Source organism: Barbus barbus, assembly GCF_936440315.1.
Source record: "Barbus barbus genome assembly, chromosome: 35".
Lineage (NCBI taxonomy): Eukaryota > Metazoa > Chordata > Actinopteri > Cypriniformes > Cyprinidae > Barbus > Barbus barbus.
The window spans coordinates 1,231,173-1,257,274 of NC_136763.1; the positions used below are offsets into that span (position 1 = coordinate 1,231,173).

General features: G+C 34.1%; 2 protein-coding genes across 3 annotated transcripts in view; one reads left to right on the forward strand and one right to left on the reverse strand.

Annotated features, from left to right (window-relative positions):
- Positions 1-7,167: 7,167 nt before the first annotated feature.
- On the forward strand, positions 7,168-16,227 carry LOC306855205 (opsin-5-like). Its single transcript, XM_079393699.1, has 6 exons — positions 7,168-7,400; positions 10,519-10,724; positions 11,767-11,866; positions 11,955-12,059; positions 13,174-13,397; positions 15,414-16,227. Exons 1-6 carry the CDS (start codon positions 7,271-7,273, stop codon positions 15,873-15,875), a joined length of 1,227 nt encoding a protein of 408 aa, XP_079249825.1. The 5' UTR covers positions 7,168-7,270; the 3' UTR covers positions 15,876-16,227.
- A 5,941-nt stretch (positions 16,228-22,168) lies between these two features.
- LOC306855206 (striatin-like) overlaps positions 22,169-26,102 on the reverse strand; it is a 62,092-nt gene continuing 58,158 nt past the window's right edge. For both annotated transcript variants that reach the window (XM_079393701.1, XM_079393700.1), the window contains one exon: positions 22,169-25,478. In XM_079393701.1, the coding sequence (XP_079249827.1) occupies positions 25,309-25,478 (170 nt within the window). In that variant the 3' untranslated portion in view covers positions 22,169-25,308. The remainder of the gene's footprint in view (positions 25,479-26,102) is intronic.

Genomic DNA, 26,102 nt, shown 5'->3' on the forward strand with positions numbered 1-26,102 from the left:
TTATGCATTTAGCAGATGCTTTTATCCAAAGCGACTTGTCAAAGCCATATAACCGATAACAAATCCTCATTGGTCTGTGGAATACTACTACATTGGTGTTTGCGGTTACTGTGCCTTTAAGAAAGATTCATTTGCATCACGGTTCATTCTATAAAAGTAGCTTTATTAGTTTAAAATGGTTCAGTTAGTAACTTTAATAACCTTGAATTTCAGTGGGAGGAAATCTTTCTAGTGTCTCAAGGTGAATGTTTGAACTCTCTGACCCCGTCGCTTCACAGATATGAGCCTGAATCCATCCACTGTGTCTTTCATTTGCCTTTAATGGAGCGTTTTATAGCTTGTGTGAGGTTGTTGCTGTGACTGTCCAGCATGCCTCTCAATCCTCTTAGCAGGTTATTTCCAGCTGATGGTGGATTACATTCATTGAGTGATACAGACGGATCTGGACTCGGTGTTCGATTGACCTCAACATCCACAGTCGGACCTCTGTAAGCTCATTTCTACCACAGAATATATGGCCCTGGACCACAAAACCAGTTACTACTAACCAGTAATATTACAAGTGAGATTTCATGGCAGATGTTTAGTGATTGTCAAATATGCACTTTTTGATTATGCAAAATACAGGTCATATTGAATATTCTGAGCACCGTATTACATAGACTCAAGTACCTTTGCAAAAATAAAAAATATACAGACTTCTGTGTGCTCATGAGAAACCGTTAAACAGCATAGGACGATGCACACAGAGCTACCGATCGTGCCTCAGCACAGTTCACGGTGTGGTTTCTTGGCCGCCACAAACTTTGTGTTAAAGAGACCTAAGGCCTTATAATATGACAAAAAGCTCTAATGAAAGCCACATTTTAAACACTTGTTACAGTGCCAGTCTTTTTTTATAGACCCTTGAACTTGGCAAATTTTGTCATCAGCCCATTTCGTGTCATGTTAAATTGGATATTATGTTTGGATTTTAGAGGTAATGCAATAAGAAAAGCCCAATTTTGAGCAAGTAGACCTCTGTTAATTCATGTGCATCCATGCTCTCGTTTTATTCATAGTGATGCACAAATATAAAGGTTATATAAAACTAGAAATCCCATGTGCATGTGAATAGTTTCTTGCATCCATGTAAAAATCTGTATTTTTTATTTTTTATTTTGGGACTCTGTAGGTTGTCACTTGGAGAAAATCAATGAAAACAACGCTGAGAAAATAAAATTATTTATAGATGACTACTATATACCAAATATAAAGGTGAGAATAATGCTCTATGAACCATTTATGTTAAATATGGTCTGAAAATACTGAGAAGTTTGGAAATTTGAGTCTGGAAAAGTATGAAATTTAAAAAAGGAAAATGAGCAGGAACCCTGTTTTTATCTCAATCCAGACTTTTCTCAGAATTGTGAATTTACATGCAGCTTTTTTATTCAAATTCTGAGTTACGTCACAATTTTTAGGAATTTATTTATTCATCTTTTTTTTTATTTTTTTTATCAAGAGTTCTGAGTTTACATCTTGCCTATTTTATTTTATTTTTGGGGGGAGTTTACATCTCACAATTTTTATTATTTTCCCCTCAAAATTCAGAGTTCACAATTTATTTAATTTATTAGATTTTTTCTGGTAAAAGTAAAAGGTTTTGCTGGATAAACGCTCTGAACTATCAATCAGAGACAGTAGACATGAGGAGATTGTGTGAGACACTAGGGTTAAATGAAGGTTAGATTATGAACTATAAAGGGTTTTTGAAACTGGCTGCAGGTTTTTAATCTTAAGTCTCAGAATAAAGTGTTTTCCAGGAACTTGCTGATGCTGCAGTTCATCATAACCTTGATGTTTGCAGACGTCAGCGTTGGGACCAGGCCCTGAGGAGAGGTCTGTTTGACAAATGAGTCTCTTCTGGCTCGCTGACAGACACACGTGAGTCTGGATGCTCACTTCATTCCTGTTAGTTCACACGGACGTCCCTTTACTGAGCACACGCTGTACAAGCTGTTATTTTTGCACGTTTTGTCTCTCTTTATGTGCACATCATACAGACGGCTTCTTTATTTCAGCTGCTGTCCCGAATGTCTTTTCAGTTTAACAACCCAAAGACATGCTTTCATGAGTGGCAAAAATTAATTAATAACCGTCTGGTCAGTATGGAAACGTGTTTCTGCCACGGGATAAAAAAAAAAAAAAAAAGAAAGTAATGTGACTTATTTTTTCTTTAATTCTGTGGTGGAAACAGAAAAAAAACAAAACAGAATTGTGAGATATAACTTGCAATTGTAAGAATTATTATTTATTCTAGTTCATTTTATTTATTAATTATTTTTTAATTATTTAAAATAATTTAAAAATAATTATTTTTCTTAATTATTTTTCTAGTCTTTCGACTTTTCTTTCTTTGTAAAAATGTAAATAAATAAATAAATTGAGACCCTCTAACACTAATGTTCTCTATTCTTTTTCTATTCTATCTACTTGTTTTCTTTTTATTTATTATATGTATAAAAAATAAAAAAACCTTGCTATGTGTACTGCGTTAAGCTAACCGAGACTTGTGACATCACTTGCATATTATTGCTCTTCTGTTGGTTTTGATTGCTTCTATTGTCCTCATTTGGAAGTCGCTTTGGATAAAAGCATCTGCTAAATGACTAAATGTAAAACTGTGTATCCAAATGCATGTCAATTTTAAATGCAATTCAAAAACAATTAAATTTTTTGAGTGAGTCCAGATATTTTATATTATTAACTCAGAAATCCGTCATATTTGTCATAAGTAGAATGGGTGTATTGTCTCAGTTTATCCCTCTGACTCGTCACTTTTCACTCCTCTTAAACAGATTGGTTCTATTAAAAGTGGCTTGAAACAAAAGATTAATCTGTGATACTCTAGAGTGTGTGAAAGTGGTTACCAGATAAAAGCCCACTAACATTAGCACCCGCTGACCAAAAAAGAACAAAAACCAACCAAACAAAAGATGAAAGGCTCTGGATATTGAAAATGATAGTTCCTGTTTGTCAATGCTGCGACTGTAAATAACCAGCCTTAAGCACTGGGGACTTTTTATAACCACTACTACTAAGTATTAAACTGATCTATGTTAAATCATGTGCTGTTACTTCATCTAATGCATGTAATGTTGATCAGTAGGAGTCCCGCAGAGATGATCCTGAAGCCGTCTGCTCTTTACCAGATCCTCAACTCTTTAACTCACAGATCCTATTAGTCAAGATCCAAGAACAGTCTCCCTCTGACCACCCAACACAGTCAGAGCGTCCAAACCTAGTTCATAGTCTGTTCCTTTTCACCTGGAATCACTCAGGTCTACAGGATTCATAAAACAGCCTTTCATTTCAGCATCATTTACACTAATAGCTGAAGAGGTAATGATGCATCTAATACACTTTTTATTTTTATTTTTTTAATTTTGCAAAAAAAAAAAAAAATTATTTGCACCCAGTCTCCACTGAGCACTGATCTCCAGTTCAGCACCGCGGACAGCAGCATCATTATATACTTTATAACATTCATTTAAACACAAACACATTATATTTTCCTTAAAGGCATAGTTCATTGATAGAGACTACAACGGTCAATAAAAGTAGTTACATAACACACACAACACTTTTGCACCATTCATGCTCTTCAAGTTCTTTTGTGTTCAAGTCAAAACATTGCATTGCCATCAGTCACAACACAAGACATGCAATAACAGTGATGGACATTATCAGCCTCAAAAACCTGAAACAATGCTACTTGAGGTGAAGCTTTTGAATTAAAAAATTACAAAAATTCTGATTGTTCAGTTTTTAAAACATTTAACTTTTTTTAGTTATGCAAATGTTATAGAAAACAAAGGAACGGCTCCTTTTGTTTATTTTGCAAACAGTGTCATTTTTTAAATGTTCTCTCTAAACATTCTGAAACTATAAAAAAAACATCCATCTAAAAACTTGTAGAAAAAAAACATTCCATGTGAACTTTATTAAAGACCAGATGACTTTGACAAAAACACTATTGTTCATGTCTAATGTTCTTTTTTAGAGCATTCAGAGAGCATTCAAAAGTATAATAATGTTTGCAAGTTGATCAAATGGATCATTACAGTCTGACTAAGCTTTGAACATTCATTCAGAAATAATGCTTTTATAGCTTTACGGGAAATTCTCCTGTTGCTCAGCGAGGAGGAAGCGTTTTGGCAAGGTTCTCTCAAAGTTGATATTAACAGAACATTATCCGATCTTTAATATTGCTCACAAAGTGTTACTTCTACATTGTTCATTAAAGGTTTTTCTAATGTTTTAGTTGCATGTTCATCTAACGCTTTGTAAACGTTTCAGAATGGTTAAAAAATAACATTGTTTGCAAAATTCTCAAATAGAATGTTCCCCAAATGTCTTCTAACATCTGCGTTACTATTAAAAAACCGTCCTTTATGAAAATTAACCATGTTTTTATTATAATAAACAAAAACAAACACAAAAACATGGTTATTGTCAGTGTCAGGAAGGTAACTGTTACCGTATTTAAAATGTAACAGCAGTGTAACGATTTCAATTACTTTATTAAAGTAATGTAACGGATTATATCGATTACTTTTCTAAATTTGTAACAAATGTTTTCAACTGTTAATCATTATGAAACATGTAAAGCAGGCAGGGTTAACTTTACAGTAGTATTTAACACTGATTACTCTCAGAATCCTTCACTTGAATTATGATTATAATAATTTAATTTTAAAGCACAGACACCACAGAATCAGACTTTAGCAGATATATTTACTCTGAGATCATTCTGTGGTTAAATACAGATTTAAAATCATAAGATATAGTTTAATAGCTATGATACTGTTTTTGAAATTAAAATATTTGATAATTAGTAAATAAAGCATATACACTGATCTATATAAATGTTCTGTATTATAGATCAGCGAGCATATACATAAACCCAAACAGGAAATAAAACAGTTATCAAATAAGCATGTGTCCTAAACTCCTGAAACATTACTGTCTCATATTTTAGAGAAATCACTGAAATTTATGAAAGAAATCAATCTGTATGTGTGTGAAAATATTCAGATGTAACCCTCTTTGTATTCTTTAATATTTTCATAAGTAGGCTAACTGTAACCTAATTTAATTACACAATTTTTTCTCAGGAACTATAACTAATTATAATTACATTTATTTTGTATTTAAATTAAGTAATTTAGTTACATGTAACTGGTTATTTTAGTTAAACCATGGTAACCACCAGTGGTTATGCTTCACTAACCATAGCTTAACCATGATATTTGTATCTCAGAAGGTCAACCGTGGCCTCGATAAGAACTTTCCGCAATGAGAACCGGTAAGTTATCAGCATGCACTAAACATTATGCTACTCTCAATTGTCAAATGACTGCATACCAATGTGTATCACAGAATAGGTGATGTGACCAAGTGTCTTCTTACTCTAATGTTCCCTGTAGAATTGTGACCAGGCCAAATAGTGGAGGCAGAGGCTAAGAATAACTGACCAACAAGAGCAGGCTGTGGTCGATTTGGTTCGGGCCAGAAATGATATTCGCCTTACAGAAATTCGCCAGCATATCTTGGACAATGAAGACATGTTCAACAATGTGGCATCCATAAGTGTGCCGACTATTGCACGCATACTGAAAAGGCACCAGGCATCTATAAAACAACTATACCGTGTGCCTTTCGAAAGAAATGCAGACAGAGTGAAGCAAATGAGGACTGAGTATGTTCAGGTGAGTTCAGTTTCAAGATGGCTGTTGTAAAAACATTCCCAAAAATTCTACATTGTACAGTAATCTCTTTCCAAAATGTATTTTTAGAGGGTGATGGAGCTGGATGCTGATGACGAACATCACAAATTCATATATTTGGATGAGGCGGGTTTTAATCTGGCCAAGACCAGGAGGAGAGGTTGGAATTTCATTGGCCAGCGGGCAACCATCCAAGTACCTGGACAACGTGGGGCCAACATTACCGTGTGTGCGGCTATATCAGAAGATGGTGTGGTGGGACGCAGACCTCATATTGGACCATATAATGCAGCTCTCCTTGTCACCTTTCTTGATGAGCTCGATCAGGTTTGTAGAGCTGAAGGTGTGACCTATGTCATTGTGTGGGACAATGTCAGGTTCCATCATGCTCATGTGGTGCAAGCATGGTTTCAGGCCCATGCACAATTTACCACCCTGTATTTACCCCCATACTCTCCCTTCTTTAACCCGACTGAGGAATTGTTCTCCGCATGGAGATGGAAGGTTCATGATAGGCACCCTCATGAACAAGTCACTCTTCTCCAGGCCATGGATGACCCCTGCAATGACATCACAGCAGACGAGTGTCAGGCCTGGATTCACCATCCGTTTTTTTCCAAGATGTTTGGCTAATGAAAACATCCATTGTGATGTAGATGAGAACCTGTGGCCAAATCCACAACACAGAGTTGATGACCATGTAGAAGTACAGTAATCACTCCTGTTTTGTTTCTTACAGTACAAGCAAGTTGAAGAACACTGCATTTGATGTTTTGCAGTACTTTCTTTTCTATTTCATAGCTAATTACTGTATTTTTGCTTTGATTCAAATAAACCTATGTTGTGATTGTACTGTAGTGTTTTGCATCAATATATTACAAACTTTGTTCAATGATTCCACTGTGTCTGTAGTATTCTCTCTACTACTGCAGTACTTTTACAGAGATGTATTTACTGTACATGTAGTACCATAATGAAACCTGTATCACCTATTCTGTTCTACAATATTTAATGATTGTACGAACAATGACAGTGAAACTATCGGTTGTGTGTGTGTGGGTGATCTATTATGTTTCAATGGTATTTCACAGTAAAAAAAAATTTGAACCAATGATTGTGCAAGTACAAGATTTCTTTAAAGATGTGATGCACAATGCAATGTTTTGAACATTAGACCGCCTGTGTTACAAGTGATAACCGTTTCGATTTTTGTGTCTAGAGTTGTGAAAAGTGACATCAAGGTTCTGAAAATATTAGCAAACTGATTGTAAAAAACTGTAATGGAGATGTTGTTTAAAGAGGACGTTTGTGTGTGTGTGTGTGTGTCTCCTGACTGAAGCTGGATTATGGCGTCACGTCTCTCCTCTCGGTATTTTTAACCGGCTTTAAAGAGTCACTCAGCGGAGAAGCGGCGCGTCTTAAGAGCGGAGCGGGCGTTAAACGGAGCCGCAGGTGGAGAATCGTTCGTTCATGACTCTTTAGACGCTCGGGAAGCCGCTATGTCTGTGCAAAACCCGCTTCAGGTGGTGAACATCCCCTGGAGGAACAACAACTTCAGCCTGATGAGCCGCGACCCGCCGCTGTCCGATCAGGGAGAGACGATCATCGGCGTGTATCTGCTCATTCTGGGTCAGTCTGCGGTTTTACTTCACTCTTCTGTTTGTTACTTTACATCCGTTTTACATTATCTGCAACTTTCAACTCTGATGAAAAAAACAATAGACACCATCACAAAATGTGTAATGGTTTTACTGGTTATCATGGGACTTGTATTGGTTTGAATGGAAACTGTAATGGACCCTGTTGGTCTCTAATTGGTCACCTTCTATTGGTGGCTTGTTAAAACCAATAAATCCTAATGGAATATGTTCCAAAACACAGTACAGAAAACCATTTTTTAATGGTTTTAAAGGTTAAAAGTTTATGGTTTGTAATGGTATTTGTAGTGGAAGCCGTTAGAATTTTCTGTGATGGCTCTATTGTTTTTTTTTCAGCTTAAAGTCCCCCTGAAATCAAAATTAAAGTTTTTTTGGGTGTTAGTATTAATATGTTAGTCTTAAGGTTATCTATAAGGCAGTGTGCTCTAAAACAGTGACAATATTCACATTTAGAAGATATAAGCATTCAAAGCTTGCTGTTCGTGAACGCTTTTAATCGGGTTTAAGTTCACAATCATATCCAGTATTTTTATTCTGGTTTACAATTTTCCTATGCTTAAAAATTTATTTTTTTCAAACATCTGACGGGACAAAATAATTTTCTAGATAAAAAAATAATCTGTGAAACAAATCTGAGAATATGCCTTCAATATAGTTGTATTGTGTCAACACAAGTCACCTTCATCGACAAAATACAAGTAGATTCAAGATATATTCTCTGAAAATAAGTTTTAATTTTCATTCTTAGGTAATTTTATCCAGTTGTTAGGATATTATACTGAATCTGCTTTGAATCTATACTTGTATTTTGTCAAGTCACCTTTACTGACAAAATACAAGTGGATTCAATGTATATTCTCTGCAGGGGCGTAGCAGCAAATGTTGGGCCCCGGTCACACAACCAAGGGGGTGGGCCCCTCACAACACAACACCTTATCAATCATATTAATAATAATAATCAATATATCATTGGGCCCCTTCCCCCTCGCCAAGGGCCCCTGTTACTCAGTTCCACTATTACCCCCGTCCGATGCTCCTGATTCTCTGACAATAGTTTTGTTTCACAGGTTTTAGCTTTATATAGTTGTAAGGATATTATATAGATTATTAAGTCTTATTATGAAAATAAACACTTATTTTAAGAGAATATACCTTGAATCTACTTGTATTTTTTCCAAGTCACCTTCATTGACAAAATACAAGTAGATACATTCTCTGAAAATACAAGTAGATACATGCTCTGAAAATACAAGTAGATACATTCTCTGAAAATACAAGTAGATACATTCTCTGAAAATACAAGTAGATACATTCTCTGAAAATGTTAATTTAGATTCTCAGGTAATTTGATCTAGTTTTAAGGATATCACAGAGAATATAATTTAAACCTACTTGTATTTTGTTAATAAAGGTGACTTGACTTGAAAAAAATACAAGTAGATTTGAGAGATATTCTCTGAAAATAAGTTTTAATTTTGATTCTTAGGTAATTTGATTCAGTTTTAAGGATGTTGTACAGAATATGCTTTGAATCTACTTGTATTTTGTCAATATAATTGACTTGATGAAATAGTGTTGTTTTTGATTCTCAGGTAATTTGATCTAATTTTAAGGATATTTAGGAGTTTTTAGGAAACAACAAAAGTTGCTTATTGTAATATGAGTTTTACAGTGTATATGTAATGCATTATAGTACAGTTAATCTTAATGTTTTTGTATTATGTATATTGTGCATTATAGAAACATCAAGAGCTGTTTATCACAGAGCTTCTTTCTTTATTATGTTGAAGATGCAGGAGTAATTGTTCTCGTTAATGTTAGTAATGAATGTGTGGATTACGGCTCAGGTCTGGAGATCTTCTGTCTGATGGGGGGGGGGGGGGGGGGGTCTATCTGTCTGCCAGGGTCGTTAGAGAGAGTTAATCAGGACTGCTTTATTTGTGGAGCTCAAACTCTGATCTGTAATCAGTTCATCCGTTACAGTTCATCAGACTTTTACAATGTAATATTCTACTAAATGATCAACACATTCATATATACCATCAGGATACTTACATTTATGCATTTAGTAGACGCTTATATAACCCTATATTAATATATTAGACTGAAATCTGTACATTTAAAGATGTGCATCAGTGATTAAACCAACAAAATGAACCTAAAATAAATCTAGATGTTTACTGATGATTAATAAAAAAGTTGAGCATAATTTGGATATAAATAATATTTGTAATATAACAATAATATGCAAGTGTAACATCAGTAATTATATAATATATTTAACTATATAACTGTTTTCACCAGCTGTTAATAATGCTTTTACTGAAGCAACATAAACTCATAGTGACAATGTACCTACAATTATTATAAATTATAAATTATATGATTTGAAGATTAAATGAAGATTATATTATTTTATTTTTAATAATAGGTTATATATTTGAATAAATAAATATTATTATAAATACATAATTACATAATTATTTCTATTAAACTACAATTAATAACACACACACACATATATATATATATATATATATAAGTAATAATATACATGATTAAATATTAATTGTAATTTACAAAACTATACCATGTTTTGTTAAGTAATATAATTTAAATAATACTTAATATATAATATGTATGTAAGTGTAACATATTTATATTGGGTAATTATGTTGTGTATGAATACAATTAAGTTAACTATATTTTCAAAAAGCATGAAGAATGGTTTTACTGAAGCAGCATAAGTCCATAAAGTGATTAAAATACCTTCTTTTTAATTATTAATGATAAATTACTCACTTGAAGATTATAATAAAATAATATTATAAATGTCACATTATTATATTGTTTATAATTAATATATATCTGTATACAAAACTATACATAAATTAAATCATGTATTTATTTGATAAAATAATATAATTGAAATAATAAATAAATAATGCAATGTATACAATGAAGTTAAAACCAATAGTTTTTCTATTATTAAGGCCATTCTGTGCCGCTGGAGTCGCTTCAGTTCTTGTTTGCCGATCTGTACCTACAGTGATGCTCTCATGGAGAACGTTGTGTGTGTTTTTTGTCAGGTTGGATGTCGTGGTTTGGCAACAGCATCGTGATCTTCATTCTGTTCAAGCAGAGATCGTCTCTCCAGCCCACAGACTATCTGACGCTCAACCTCGCCGTTTCTGACGCCAGCATCTCCGTGTTCGGATACTCCCGAGGAATCCTCGAGATCTTCAACATCTTCAGGGATAACGGATACCTCATCACCTCTGTGTGGACCTGCCAGGTACAGGAAGTGGAATTGTGGGTAGTTGGAGGAGCTCAGATAATACATATATAGAGATGAGAAGAGTGAATGTTTCTCAGGGTGGATTATTTCTGTTCTGTGTGTTATTTGTTCCCGTGTGGTGTTTGTACAGATGAGAATGGATGTCAGAGGGTGTTTTTGTGTCGAGTGTGAGTTCAAACCCATGAAGAGGTTCACACACACACACACACACACACACACACACACACACAGACACAGACACAGACACACACACACAGACACAGACACAGACACACACACAGACACACACACACACACACACACACACACTCTCTCACACACACACACACAGACAGCCATTCATTCTCACATTTCAGAGATACCATTAAAATATCATTAACTCATTTTGGTCATTAATTCAATTAAAGGTAATTATGATCATGTTTCTGCTGTCATCCATATTCAGTGCGTCCATATGCTTTTATCAGACCAAAACAGGATTATTATAGTGAACTAAACAAAAAAACCTTTTTGTTACTTGAAATAAAATAAAATGTACACTTATTTTATTTCTCATTTTCATTGTTAAACTTGAAAATTACTAAAACTAAAATTACTAAATAAACTAAAACTACATACATTTAAAAAATCAAATGAATCAAAAATTGTCAAAGAAGGAAACAGGGTTATTATTAACTAAAACAAAAACATTTAAAAAAATGATTACGTTAAATAATATATATATGTTTTTTATTTTTTATTTCTGGCAGCATTTTTCATTTTGTCTAATTTGAAGTACTAAAATAACTAAAACTTAACAATATATAGACATGTTTTAAAAAAACTTGACAAAATGACAAAAACATGCAACAAAATGTCTAAATTACTAAAACGTCAAAATTAAAATCTGAAATAAGTAAAAATGGGACGATTTTAATAAAAGTAATAAATGACAAGTGAAACTAAATATTAAAATCAAATCTTTAATATGTTTGCTAGGACATTTTAATGCAGATGTTGATTGATTGATTGATTGATCGGTGTGTGTTCTGCGTCTCAGGTGGACGGCTTCTTCACGCTGGTCTTCGGTCTGGGCAGCATCAACACACTGACCGTCATCAGCATCAGCAGATTCATCAAGGGCTGTCACCCCAGTAAAGGTAGGAGTGTGTGTGTCTCTCTCAGCCTGAGCTCGTCTGAGTCGATCCGCTCTAACATGAGTGTGTGTGTGTGTGTGTGTGTTCACAGCTCACTGCATCACTAACGCTACCGTGTTCACGTCGGTCATCTTCATCTGGACAGGAGCCCTGTTCTGGTCCGGAGCCCCGATCCTCGGCTGGGGAAGCTACACAGGTCAGTCTGTGAAAGGGTTAACTCTGTTATATTACTGTCAAAAACCTGAGATGTGCTTCAGTCATAGAACCTAACAAAAATAGCATTTACTGAAGCTGTACAAATTCATAGTGACCACATATACATACTATTATTTTTTATTATTAATTCCAACTTATTTGAAGATAATAAATACAATAATATTATAAACCACAGATAACTATTATATATAAATTATAATATATATATATATATATATATATATATATATATATATATATATAACAAATTTTAAATAATATATATATATATATATATATATTACAAAATAATATAGTGCAAATATAAATACTTATATAATAAATAATATTAACTTATTTAAAGATTGTAAATATAACAATATTATAAAACTTACATAATTATATTATACAAATTTTAAAATATAAAATTATATACATTTATAAATAAATTATATATGAAGTACAGTATTGTATATTAAAATGTATTACATAATTCTATAAATATTTGCTAAAATAATGTAGTTTAAATATACATAATACTTGTAATATATCAATATATAATATGTAAGTGTAACATATCAGTAATTATATTATATATCAATGCAATTAAGTTAACAAGTTAGCTATATTTTTGCCAAATGTGAAGTGATTTTACTGAATTCATAAACTGACAAAATATGTGCAATTATTTTATCATTAATTCTAATTTATTCATTTTTTATAATATATTTAAGATTTTATATATATATATATTCATGAAGTACAACATAGCTACAATTGTTTTGTTTATTATTAATTATAAATGACTTATTTAAAGTCATCTATATATAAAAATAATTTATAATTATAGAAATATTAAATTATGTAATTATTCTATAAAATTATATAATTTAAATAGAAATAATACAACAGATACAATTGTTAAATTAATATATATATATATATATATATATATATATATGTGTGTGTGTGTGTGTGTGTATGCAATTATATTACATAAATCATATAATTATTATAGTCCCATATTTAGCTGTTATTATATTATTGTACGCTGATGTGGAGGGTGGGTGTGAAAGGGTTAATGGAGAGGCTGAAGTCTGTTGTCTTCTGGTCAGATCGTGGATATGGCACCTGTGAGATCGACTGGGTCAAAGCCAACTACTCCACCATCCACAAGTCCTACATCATCTCCATCCTCATCTTCTGCTTCTTCATCCCCGTGCTGATCATGCTGTTCTCGTACGTCTCCATCATCAACACGGTGAAGCGAGGAAACGCCATGTCAGCCGAGGGAGACCTGACCGACAGACAGCGCAAGATCGAGAGAGACGTCACCATCGTGAGTCTCAGTGCTGTTCTTCAGTGCTCCAGAAGATACACATCCAGTCAGACGCTTTCTTTATTCTAGAATAATAAATCAACTATGCAGTTTTTAAGTTCTTATTTTAATGTATCTATTAAAAATATCCATTTAAAGAAATTTTTATATTCTATATTTTTATAAAAAATATTTGTTAATGTTTTTACACAATTTTAAGGCTTGTGATAATAATATACAATATGTTGATATTTATTAATTGACTGAGATTACTTAAAATCGTTTAAACCAAATGGGTCATAAATTTTGCAAATAAAAAATGTATTACATGAATTAATCATGTACCTATTTCATGGAAGCTTATTACCAACATGGAATAAAAAAATAAAAAACATAATTGGAACTTTTTAACTCTATTATGTATTATTAGGAAAGGAAACAAAAAAATTATTTTGTCGCACTCATTCTTCATTTTTGAATAATAAATGCATTATTATAAATGCATAAGTTATTAATTGAGTGTATTCATTAAAAATCCATTTAAATAGAGGTAAATAAAAAGTAGATGAAAATTCTTTATTATCTATATATGCAGTGGGGCAAATAAGTATTTGATACACTGCTGATTTTTCAAGTTTGCCCACTTATAAAGAATGGAGAGATCTGTAATGTTCATCGTAGGTACACCTCAACTGTGAGAGACAGAATATTAAAAACAAATCCAGAAAATCACATTGTATGATTTTTAAATAATTAACTTCCATTTTATTGCATGAAATAAGTATTTGATCACCTACCAACCAGCAGGAATTCTGGCTCTCACAGACCTGTTAGTTTGTCTTAAGAAGCCCTCCTATCCTCCACTCATTACCTGTATTAATTGCACCTGTTTGAACTCGTTACCTGTATAAAAGACACCGGTTCACACACTCAATCAATCAGACTTGCCAAAGACCATCTGGATGATCCAGAGGAGGCATGGGAGAAGGTCATGTGGTCAGATGAGACCAAAATAGAACTTTTAGGTATAAACTCCACTCGTGTTTGGAGGAAGAAGAAGGATGAGTACAATCTCAAGAACACCATCCCAACCGTGAAGCATGGGGGTGGAAACATCATGCTTCGGGGGTGCTTTTCTGCAAAGGGGACAAGACGACTGCACTGTATTGAGGGGAGGATGGATCGGGCCATGTATAACGAGAACAACAACCTCCTTCCCTCAGTAAGAGCATTGAAGAGGGTTGTGGCTGGGTCTTCCAGCATGACAATGACCCCAAACACACAGCAAGGACAACTAAGGAGTGGCTCCGTAAGAAGCATTTCCAGGTCCTGGAGTGGCCGAGCCAGTCTCCAGACCTGAACCCAATAGAACATCTATGGAGGGAGCTGAGACTCCGTGTTGCCCAGCGACAGCCCCAAAACCTGACAGATCTGGAGAAGACCTGTATGGAGGAGTGGGCCAGAATCCCTGCTGCAGTGTGTGCAAACCTGCTCAAGAACTACAGGAAACGTCTGACCTCTGGGATTGTAAACAGGTTTCTGTACCAAATATTAAGTTCTATTTTTCTATTGTATCAAATACTTATTTCATGCAATAAAATGGAAATTATTCAAAAATCATACTGTGTGATTTTCTGGATTTAAAAAAAAATATTCTGTCTCTCACAGTTGAGGTGTATCTACGATGAAAATTACAGTTCTCTCCATTCTTTTTATTCATATTTTAAAATGTATGTTTATATTTTTTAAATAAAATGTATATTTTTGATATTACTATTTTAAAATCCACTAAATAAATATATATTAGTAATCATTTAAAATTATATATTAATATTTCTATTTCTATATATATTTTTAAATATAATGTATATTATATATGTATATAAAATATATGGTTTCATGTCAGAATGAGGTATTTTGTATCAGTTCATCTCTCAGACGTGTGACACGCATCACATCCTGCTCTGAGAGTTTCTCAGCAGTGTTCTTGCTCCTGATGATGTTCAGGTGTTAAACTCAATGCCGTGTTGTTGTCAGGTGTCTATAGTGATCTGCACGGCATTCATCCTGGCTTGGTCTCCGTACGCGGTCGTGTCCATGTGGTCAGCCTGGGGTTTCCACGTGCCCAGTCTCACCAGCATCTTCACGCGGCTCTTCGCCAAATCTGCCAGCTTCTACAACCCTCTGATCTACTTCGGCCTGAGCTCCAAGTTCCGGCGAGACGTGAGCGTGCTGCTGCCCTGCGGCGGCGAGGCCAAAGACGCCGTCAAGCTCAAGCGCTTCAAGAAGATCAAGGCCAAGGCGGACGGCCAGAGATACAGAGCCGAGGAGAACCGCGAATTACACAAGAACCAGAAAAAACACCCTCCGGCAAACCCCGCCCCCAACCCTGACTCAGGTGTGGGCAGTCACCTGGAGACTCCGCCCCCTGCAGGTAAACAGGTGTTCTTCATCGACACACCTGAGCCCGAGCCCGAGTCCGAGTGCGTCAGACTGTAGAGCAACACTGTCCTTTTTATTAATCACATCCAAAATAAAAGTTTTTCTTTATATAAAATGTGTCCCTGCAGCACAAAAGCAGTCATGAGTAACACAGGTATATTTGTAGGAATAACCAACAATACATTGTATGGATCAAAATTATACATTTCTCTTTTATGACAAAAATCATTAGGATATTAAGATCATGTTCCATGAAGATATTTAGTAAATTTCCTACCGTAAATATATCAAAACTTCATTTTTGATTAGTAATATGCATTGCTAAGAACTTCATTTGAACAACTTTAAAGGAGATTTTCTCAATATTTAGATTTTTTTGCTCCCTCAGATTCCAGATTTTCTAATAGTTGTATCTCAGACAAATATTGTCCTATCCTAACAAACCACACATCAATGGAAATATTATTTATTCAGCTTCAGATGATGTATAAATCTCAATTTAAAAAAATGGACTCTTATGACTGGTTTTGTGCTCCAGGGTCATATATATGTGTGTACTGTACACATATATACATACAGTATGTATTTAGAAAATATTTACATGTATATATTTATATTCATATAATTTATATTATATATAAATATATTTAATATATAAACATAACATATATTTTTCTTAAATATATACATGCATGTGCCTGTATTTATATATACATAATAAATATACACAGTACACACACATATATATATATATATATATATGTACACAATATTTCTTTTGGATGTGATTAATCATTGCCCAGCACTAATTTTTATATTTTCTTTATGAAATGTCACTATAACCATATACAGCATGAAAAGCTATTTTTGTAAACGATGGATGTAAATGTGAAACTGTTGTTTTTTAATAAGTGTGCATCAACTCTAATAAAAGACAGTTTTGTGTTTATATGCAGTTCATCACATTTTTGAGTGAAAACATTTCCAGATTTTTTTCTTAGAGATTTTATAGCGTTTATTAATCTTAGTTGACGTTTATTTCAAGATTTACTAATACATTTAAAAATCATTTAAAAAAATCTGTTAACATTAATGTAATACAAATGAAAGTATGGGATTTTTATCAAAGTTATCAATTACATGTAAATATAAAACTGTACATTTTAATAAATACATGCAATTCATCACATTTTTTTCTGAGTAAATATTTTTGAATCTGTAACATTCAAAATCTTGATGTATTTTGCATTATAAAGGTATTCATAATGTAATGCATTATCTTTTTGTAACCAAAGTTGAAATGCATTATAATATTTTAAGGTTTGGTTTTATGTTTTAATGCATTGTACTTTATAATATGTCTAATAAACCTTTAGAATGTATTATAACTGTGGTTACAATTATCCACAAGATCATAAAATGCATTATAAAGTGCATTACAAGGCAGAATGAATGCAATAATAGTATTTATATAATGCCTTCAATATTAAGGCTTCAAGTAGTGTTAGCAAACACTTTTTTCAGAGAATTTATGCAATTTATATTATCTTAGTTAAAAAAATAAAAAGCTATATTTGTAAACTTTAATGACAAGACAATTTTTTTTAAGTTACCAATAAAATGCATCCATTAAAAACTACCCATTTAAATAAAAGTACATAAAAAATAATATAAAAATAAAACTTCTAACTTTATACTAGCCAGCCCTAGTGCCTAGAAGATTAGTTTTATTATTATTATTATGGTTTTTGATAATATTCAGTATATTTATTCATTTGCTCTGGAATGAATTAAAAGTTTTATTTCATGAACAATTTCAATCAAATGAACAGACATGAACTGCTATGAAAAATACTGCTCATCATTAATAGTTAATGTTAATGCATTAACCAATGTGTAAACAAATGAGCCCTAATTGTGCAGTATTATTGCTTTACCGTATATCAGTTTTTACAGAAACACCAAAAAAATAATAATAACCGTAAAATCAATGGTTTTGTGACGCTTGGTCATTTTGTCTGATTCAGCCTTTATGAACTTCTGTTATTTTGTGACTTGAATGTAAGAGACTTCTGGTGTCATTTGCATCCGATTATTTTACAAAAATTACAAAAAATTCTGTTATGCCACTTAATACTGCAAACTGGCTATTAGTTATCATATTATTTAAATGTATTGTAGTAATTATAAACACACTGCTTCGTTGCCCAATAGATGATTGCATTTTGATATTCTTGTAGTTATTTGCTAATGAATCTGAAGTCTGGCACATGTACAGAAAACAGCTCATGCATTTCAAAATAAGGTGGATAACATTAAGGCTGAATATTAAAGGCTGCATGTATTATGTTTGCATTTAATTAAAGCAATCAATCCCTGACGTGATCAGAATAAAACCAGGAGTCACGGCACAAGCAGGAGCTTCAGATTGAGAGAAAGTGATGAGGAAAGCAGATGATTGAGACTGTAATGATGTCTGGAGACTCATAATGGTGATGTGATATTTCATGTCTGTTGTGTTTGTGGCTCTGCCCTTCATTACATTAAACTGTGAAATAAGCTTTCAGTCGCTGTGACTCATTGATTTTATTCTGAGCCGCAGACTCTCACCTGCATTGATTCGGCCTGCTTATATAAAACACATCAACACAGGAATACATCTGAAACACACACACAGAGACAGAGACAGAGACAGAGACAGAGACAGAGACAGAGACAGAGACACAGACACAGACACAGACACAGACACAGACACAGACACAGACACAGACACAGACACAGACACAGAGACAGAGACAGAGACAGAGACAGAGACAGAGACAGAGACAGAGACAGAGACACAGACACAGAGACAGAGACAGAGACAGAGACAGAGACAGAGACAGAGACAGAGACACAGAGACAGAGACAGAGACAGAGACAGAGACACAGACACAGACACAGACACAGACACAGACACAGAGACAGAGACAGAGACAGAGACACAGACACAGAGACAGAGACAGAGACAGAGACAGAGACACAGAGACAGACACAGACACAGACACAGAGACAGAGACACAGACACAGACACAGACACAGACACAGAGACACAGACACAGAGACACAGACACAGACACAGAGACAGAGACACAGACACAGAGACAGAGACAGAGACACAGACACAGACACAGACACAGAGACAGAGACACAGACAGAGACACAGACACACACACACACACACACACAGAGACAGAGACAGAGACACAGACAGAGACACAGACAGAGACACAGACAGAGACACAGACAGAGACACAGACAGAGACACACACAGACACAGACAGAGACACAGACAGAGACACACACAGAGACACAGACAGAGACACACACAGACACAGACAGAGACACAGACAGAGACACACACAGACACACAGACAGAGACACAGACAGAGATACAGACAGAGACACAGACACACACACACACACACACACACACACACACACACACACACACAGACACACAGACACACACACACACACACACACACAGACACACACACGTTATCGTATTGAAAATTTAATAAGCAAAGTAATCATTTAATTTACTTTATTAATGTAACTGATTACATTTGATTACTTTTCTAAATTCCTAATGAATGTTTTCAACTGTTAATCATTTAGAAACATGTAAAGCAGGCAGGGTTAACTTTACAGTAGAACTCAACATTAATTACTGTCCTTCCCTTGAATTAACACAGAACAAGAAATCATTAAATAGCTGTGATACTGTTTTTGAAATCAAATCTTTGCATAACTATGAGAGGAAACTCTGGCATCTAACAATGCTTTGGGAAAAAACTGTTAATTTAAGAAATACAGTATATATAGCATATACATGAACCCAAATAGGGAATAAAACGGTTATCAAATTTTCCTAAGTAACTGAAATTTAATTACACTTTTTTTTTTTTCTCAGTACCTGTAACTGATTTGATTTATTTAGTAATTAAATGACGTAACTGTGTTACATGTAACTAGTTACTCCTCAGCACTGCTCATCAGAAGAAACGGCGTCTGAGAGTCATTACAGACTGAAGGAAAGCATCAGAATGGATTCATCTGGATGCTGCAGAAGTCACCGCTTGAGGAAGAAGCATCATGTTACAGCTATGAACCTAAAACAACCCAAAAACTACAGCAACAGCCTAAATCCCATCTCAGAGAGAAACCAGTGACCTTCATATCATATACAAAACCATTTGGCAAGCTGTTTATGTTTCTGAAAGAAGTCTCCTCTTCTGCTCAACAAGACTGCATTTATTTGATCAAAATACATTACAAATTGTGAAATATTATTACAATGTAAAATATCTGTTTTCTATGTTAAACTGTAATTTATTTCTGTGATCTGCAGCTGTATTTTCAGCATCATTACTGCAGTCTTCAGTGTCACATGATCTTCAGAAATCATAATAATATACTGATTTACTATCAACAAACATTTCTGATTATTATCAATGTTGAACACAGATGAATATTTCTGTGGAAACTGATACATTTTATTTTTCAGGATTCACAGATGAACAAAGTTCAAAAGAACAGCATTTATTTGAAATAGAAATCTTTTGTAACATTATAAATGTATTTACTGACACTTTTGATCAATTTAATGCAGCCTTGAAGAATATAATATATATATATATATATATATATATATATATATATATATAAAAAAAAAGAAATTACTTTTTTTGTTTGTTACTGCTGTTTTAGGAAAATTCAATAAAAAGTTGTAAAAAAAAGAAAAAGTTGTAAAAAAGAAAGAAAGAAATGACTGACCCCAAACTTTTAGATGGTATTGTGTTACAAAGTTGATCTCATTCAGAGTGACAACAAACTAACAAATTAATTTAAGGTTGATGAGAGGCTAATGTTTTAACTGCTGATCTATCAATTGTTTAAAAAAAAGATTTAAAAAGAAAAATAATTACTATTAGTATATTATTATATCATCAAAATAACTAAATCAATAAATATGCATTATGTATATGCTCGTAGAAGAGATAAGATATAAAACATAAGAAATAAAACAAATAAAATATATTATTATTACTAGTAGTAGGGAAAAAGGAATAGCCTAAAGAATTGAATGCAATAAAAGTATTTATATAAATAGAGAAATTAATATGTCTGGCAATGACTGCTTTTAGTTAAGTTTAGCAGTTCCAATCATGTATAATATCGTTTAATCGCCTGTGTTTTAAATGAGTCTGCAGTCCCATCTGGTGGCCAAACTGAACTTCACATGTGGATCTCAGGACGAACCGAACCGAACCGAACCTGTTCGAAGCTTTGAATCAATTGCTTTGCAAAATGATTCACTGGTTCGAAGCGCTCGTGACACCTGCTGCTCAAAACAAAAATCAAGCCAGACGTGCATAAAAACACCTTTTACGAACCAATTGCAAATGTTATTTAAAGTATTATATATGCAATTAAATTAGCATCTAATACCAAATATGAAATGTCTGTTAATTAGTTTGCAGGGTTTTTGTTCGTTTTATGGAGGGCTTGTCTAAACAGGCCAATAAGAGAGCATTAATTACTAATCTTCATCTTAAATACTCAAATATCTCATTAAAATACACTATATTGCCAAAAGTATTGGGTTACCCCCTTCTAATGAACATGTTTATGATGCCAAAAGAAAGGTTTGTTAAGATGCAAAATCTAAAAGTGCATTAAGATAACTAATACGTCTTGAGTTACAGGCATGCAAACTTTGGAGAAAAACTTGAAAAGTGCTCTTTTTCCTATTTTTGAACGGTCATCATTGGCACATAATGCAGCACAGATTGCTAAAGTGAACAGATTTTACTAAAAGACCAACCAATCTCTGTAAAAATACATTATGATGATGCAGTCATCTTTCTGAAGTCATATTTACCCTCCTGTAATCTGGCTCAGAATCTCAGGTGGAAATGGCCATTTTGACCCCCCTCTACAAAATAGTGCATTACTCAGTAAATATACATCTGCAACATTTAATATTTCTGCTTTCATCACTCTACATGTTTATCTTTCTTCAGAAAAAATATTAGCAAAACCAAAAATGAACCGGGGACCTCTAGCTGGTTTGACACTCAATGACCCAGCATTAAAAATGGCTCATTTTAATAATAGGTTATTCCGTGTCAACTCAATCAGAGGTCCCCAGCTCACATTTTAAATCATTAAATATCATTTACACACATACTACACTTACAAATGAGTTCAGTGCATGAAGAAAATGCCTGTTCACCATTCACCAAAAGGCCAGTTTTCCATCAGCGCAGGAGCCTGTAAACGTAAAAACTCACAAACACCCAAACGCATATGAAATACAACATATTCTTTTATTATTGTATTATATTGATAAATGTCCATCTGAGGAAAAAAAAAATAAAAGAGAGAATACAACGAGAAATCAAGAATAAACAGTAATATCAATAATAAAATATGTACAAGAGGAGTATAGCATTTATTAACACGATCTTTCCAAACTCTTTCTATACAACCAAAGGGTTAAAAGTTCAGTGACAGCTCTATACAGGCGCGTCCCGTCGTGACGTCATCACGTGATCGTCCAATCGAATCCCTTCAAATACTCTGATGTTTCCGGTAAGCACGTCAATCGATCAGTAACCAAATAATCAATAGCACTTTAGTATCTTCAGTAGCCGAGTCAGCTGTACAGTTCCCATCTCTGACCAGCAGGTGGCGCTAACTAAACTCTCCCGCATGACTAGTATCACAAATATTGGTTAATCTTCAGTTAGCTTCGCAGGTTAATATACACTGTATTCTGGTTCATAAATAGATTGTTGATCAATACTTTAAAACTATACATATTGAGATTCTTTCTAATATATCTAAAATTAATACGCACCAAAATGAACGAAATCAGAAAATATATTTACTAGTACGAAAACACGGACGCGCACGCACACGGTTCCCTAGCAACGTCTCAAAACCAGCGCTCTGTGCACGAGCTTAATGTCAAACGCGCTTCGGATTTAAAGGAATAGAATGCAAAACTGAAAAAAAGAACTGTTTAATCATCATCATGTCGATCAGATCCGGTTTTTATATCTCCATGAAATCCAGTGGTAAATGTGAGGCAGCTTGTTTTCCACACCTTAACATGTAAAAGAGCATCGTTGTGTCACATGGGTTTCTATGGAAAGCCGTTTTTGCAGTTGGATAAAAAAATTAAAAAAGGTAATTGCCACTTTTTATTATCATGCAATTCGTTTATAAACTCGCAAGTCTGAGAACAAAGTCAGAATTAAAAGATATAAACTCTAAATCGCAAGAAATAAACTCAATAATCAAAATTTTCCTTGTATTCCGATGGTCATAATTTTGATTTTACATCTTGCAATTCTGTTTTTTTTGCCCATAGAATTACAAATAAATTAAAAAAGGCCCTTGTGACTTTTTAATCGCACAATTCTTTTTTTTTACTCCCAAATTTTGAGTTTACATCTTGAAATTAAATTTTTGTAACTTCTAACACAGAATAAAAAAAAAAAGGTAATTGTGACTTTATATCTCACGATTTTAGATCTTACAATTCTAAAGGTCCAAATTATGAGATAAAAATATGTGTTTATCTTTTAAGATTTAAAAAAAAAAAATTCTGTAGCAAAAAAAATTGCGAAATGTAAACTGAATTTTAAGGGGGAAAAAAAAAGTCACCACTTTTTAAATTTGTGGCAGGGAAAAAAAACAATTGTAAGATACAAACCCATAATTCTGAGAAAAATAAGTAATTTTTTTACCGACATTTCTTTATCCTGTGTCAGAAACAAGTTTCCATAGGTTTGCAGATGCATGAAGGTGAGTAAACAGTGATGGATTTCATGTTCGTCTAAACTAGTCCTTTATCATCATTTGGTAGAGTAGCAAACTCGCGTCACTTTTCACAGACCTGAAGGAAACGCACAAACACTCTGCTCGTCCTGTAGTGCTCATGTCATCATTTAAAGGCAAACAATTCCCGATAAAAGCAGAAAATCTCTACCCTAGCAGTTAAAAACACACAGACCCACACACACACGCCCAGATAGTTCAAGTAATCACAGACAAATTCAAATAAACCAGAAGAGTTTCAAATAAAAAACCTCAACCTGCAGGAAACTCGGGTTACGATCTGTTCGCAACCTCGGCCACCAGTCATACAATGATAAAAAACACTAGTATCCGCTTCAAACTATGACATATAAAATAGATTTCAAATCATTTTCAGCTAATACACAAACCACCACCTGTGCAGGTAGAGAAGGTGAGGATGAGTGAGCGATACTGACGTCAGAGGAACCAGATGAAGGTGTTTATGTACCCGCTCGTCCCTTCCTGAAGCTAAATCCTAATGCATTTGGCATTTCAGGCAAAACAAGTAATAAAAAAAAAAAGGCAAAAAATAAATAAACATCACAACAGATTTCAGACGAATATAGACTTCCGAATCATTGTACTTTGAGTACAGCTTGTCAAAAACGGCAACACATTCAAACTATTATAAGACTTCTGCGCATTATCACTTTGACTAAGTTCAACGAATATTCAGTAACGGCTCTAAATCTAAACTTTTGTCTCCATGTTTGTTGGTACATCACAATGTTGACATGATTTCACAGAACAGGCGAGTTTTACCAGATCGACTGCAAACCCTCAGGAGAAACTGCAGTAATGCGTAAAATAACAGCTGAAATATTTAACGCAGCACTAAATCGAGACGTACGTCCTGATGGGGAACGGCTTTGGAGTGTTTAAGAGTTGACGCTTGAATCTCAAGAACATCATCCAGGACGTATTTCACCACAAAATCACAGAAATTATAAAGAAAGTTTTTAGACCTAATAGTTTGTTTAACATTGACATTTTCTAAACAATGCCACAATGCAAAAAAAAAGATTCAAACAGGCTTTATTTTCTTGATTTTGGGGCGAAATGAGTCGGACGATGATGGATTTATATTTGGACACAAACATTGAGAAATTTAGTACTGCAAGTTATTTTTATGTTATATTATGTACAATTTGAATTCATCGTCTGCCAGACGAGATGCATTAAATTTGAGTCTTTTAATTCAATGCATTTAATTTCACGTGCATCCCATCGAGATTTTGTGAGAATAATTTGACGCATTTGATGAGTTTAAAACATGGACAGGGTTCGTTTTCCCTCGAAGTGAATCCGCGTTTCTCGAGACTGTTTGAAGCAAAAGGCACGTCGTTAAAAAGGAGCGAACGCAAGACGGGAAAACCAGAGAGGAGAACTAAAACTATAGAAGTGTGGGAAGCTCCCAACTTCCTGCGAGGCTGAACGGAGGAGGTGTTTCCTCTGGCGTTCCTCCGTGTTTGTTGACCTCCCCTCGAGCACCCAGGCCTGCCCGGCTCATCAGAGCGGTCCCTGCGAGTTCAGGCCTCAACGTGCATCAGTTTGTGGAAGCCGTTTTGGTCAAAGGTCATACGAAGACTTTGGCGAGGGCGTCGGCTCCAGCGCTGCCGATGTAGCACTTGGTGGGGTGGAACGCCACGTCGTTGATGGACTCGTCGAACTTCTTCCTGTGAGCCGTGAACTCCTGGATGCACGTCTTGCTCTCCATGTTCCACAGACGCACCGAGCAGTCGTGACCTGAGACACAATCAACATCAGCTTAGTGTTATTGAATAGACATTACAAAAAAAGTAGCTTTAGAAAGAAATATTTTGATTCAACACATAAATGGGTATTAATGTTTGTTTTTTTGAATGAATATTGAACTATGAACCGCCTGTATGTGGAGTCAAGTCACTGTGATAATGAGTGAATCACTGAGCGACTCATTCAACGGATTTGTTCACACAGCTGATTCATTCAGAAATGAAGCAAGTGACTGCATTTATGAATGACTCACTGAATCACTGACTCACTCAATTCGTTCAAAAACACAGATTCATTCAGAAACGAAGTGACTGTGTTTTTGAATGTGTCATTGAATCACTGACTCGCTCAGTTCGTTTAAATGCCTGATTTATCCAGAAACAAAGCAAGTTACCCTCTTGGTGAATGAGTCACTGAATCATTGGCTCACTCAATTCGTTCAAACAGCTGATCCATAAGCCAGTGACTGTCTTTATATATGAGTCAATGAATCATCAACTCAGCCAATCCGTTCAAAAACGTAGATTCGTTCAGAAACTAAGCAAGTGATTGCAGTTATGAATGAGTCATTGAATTATTGACTCACTCAATTTGTTCAAATGGCTGATTTATTCA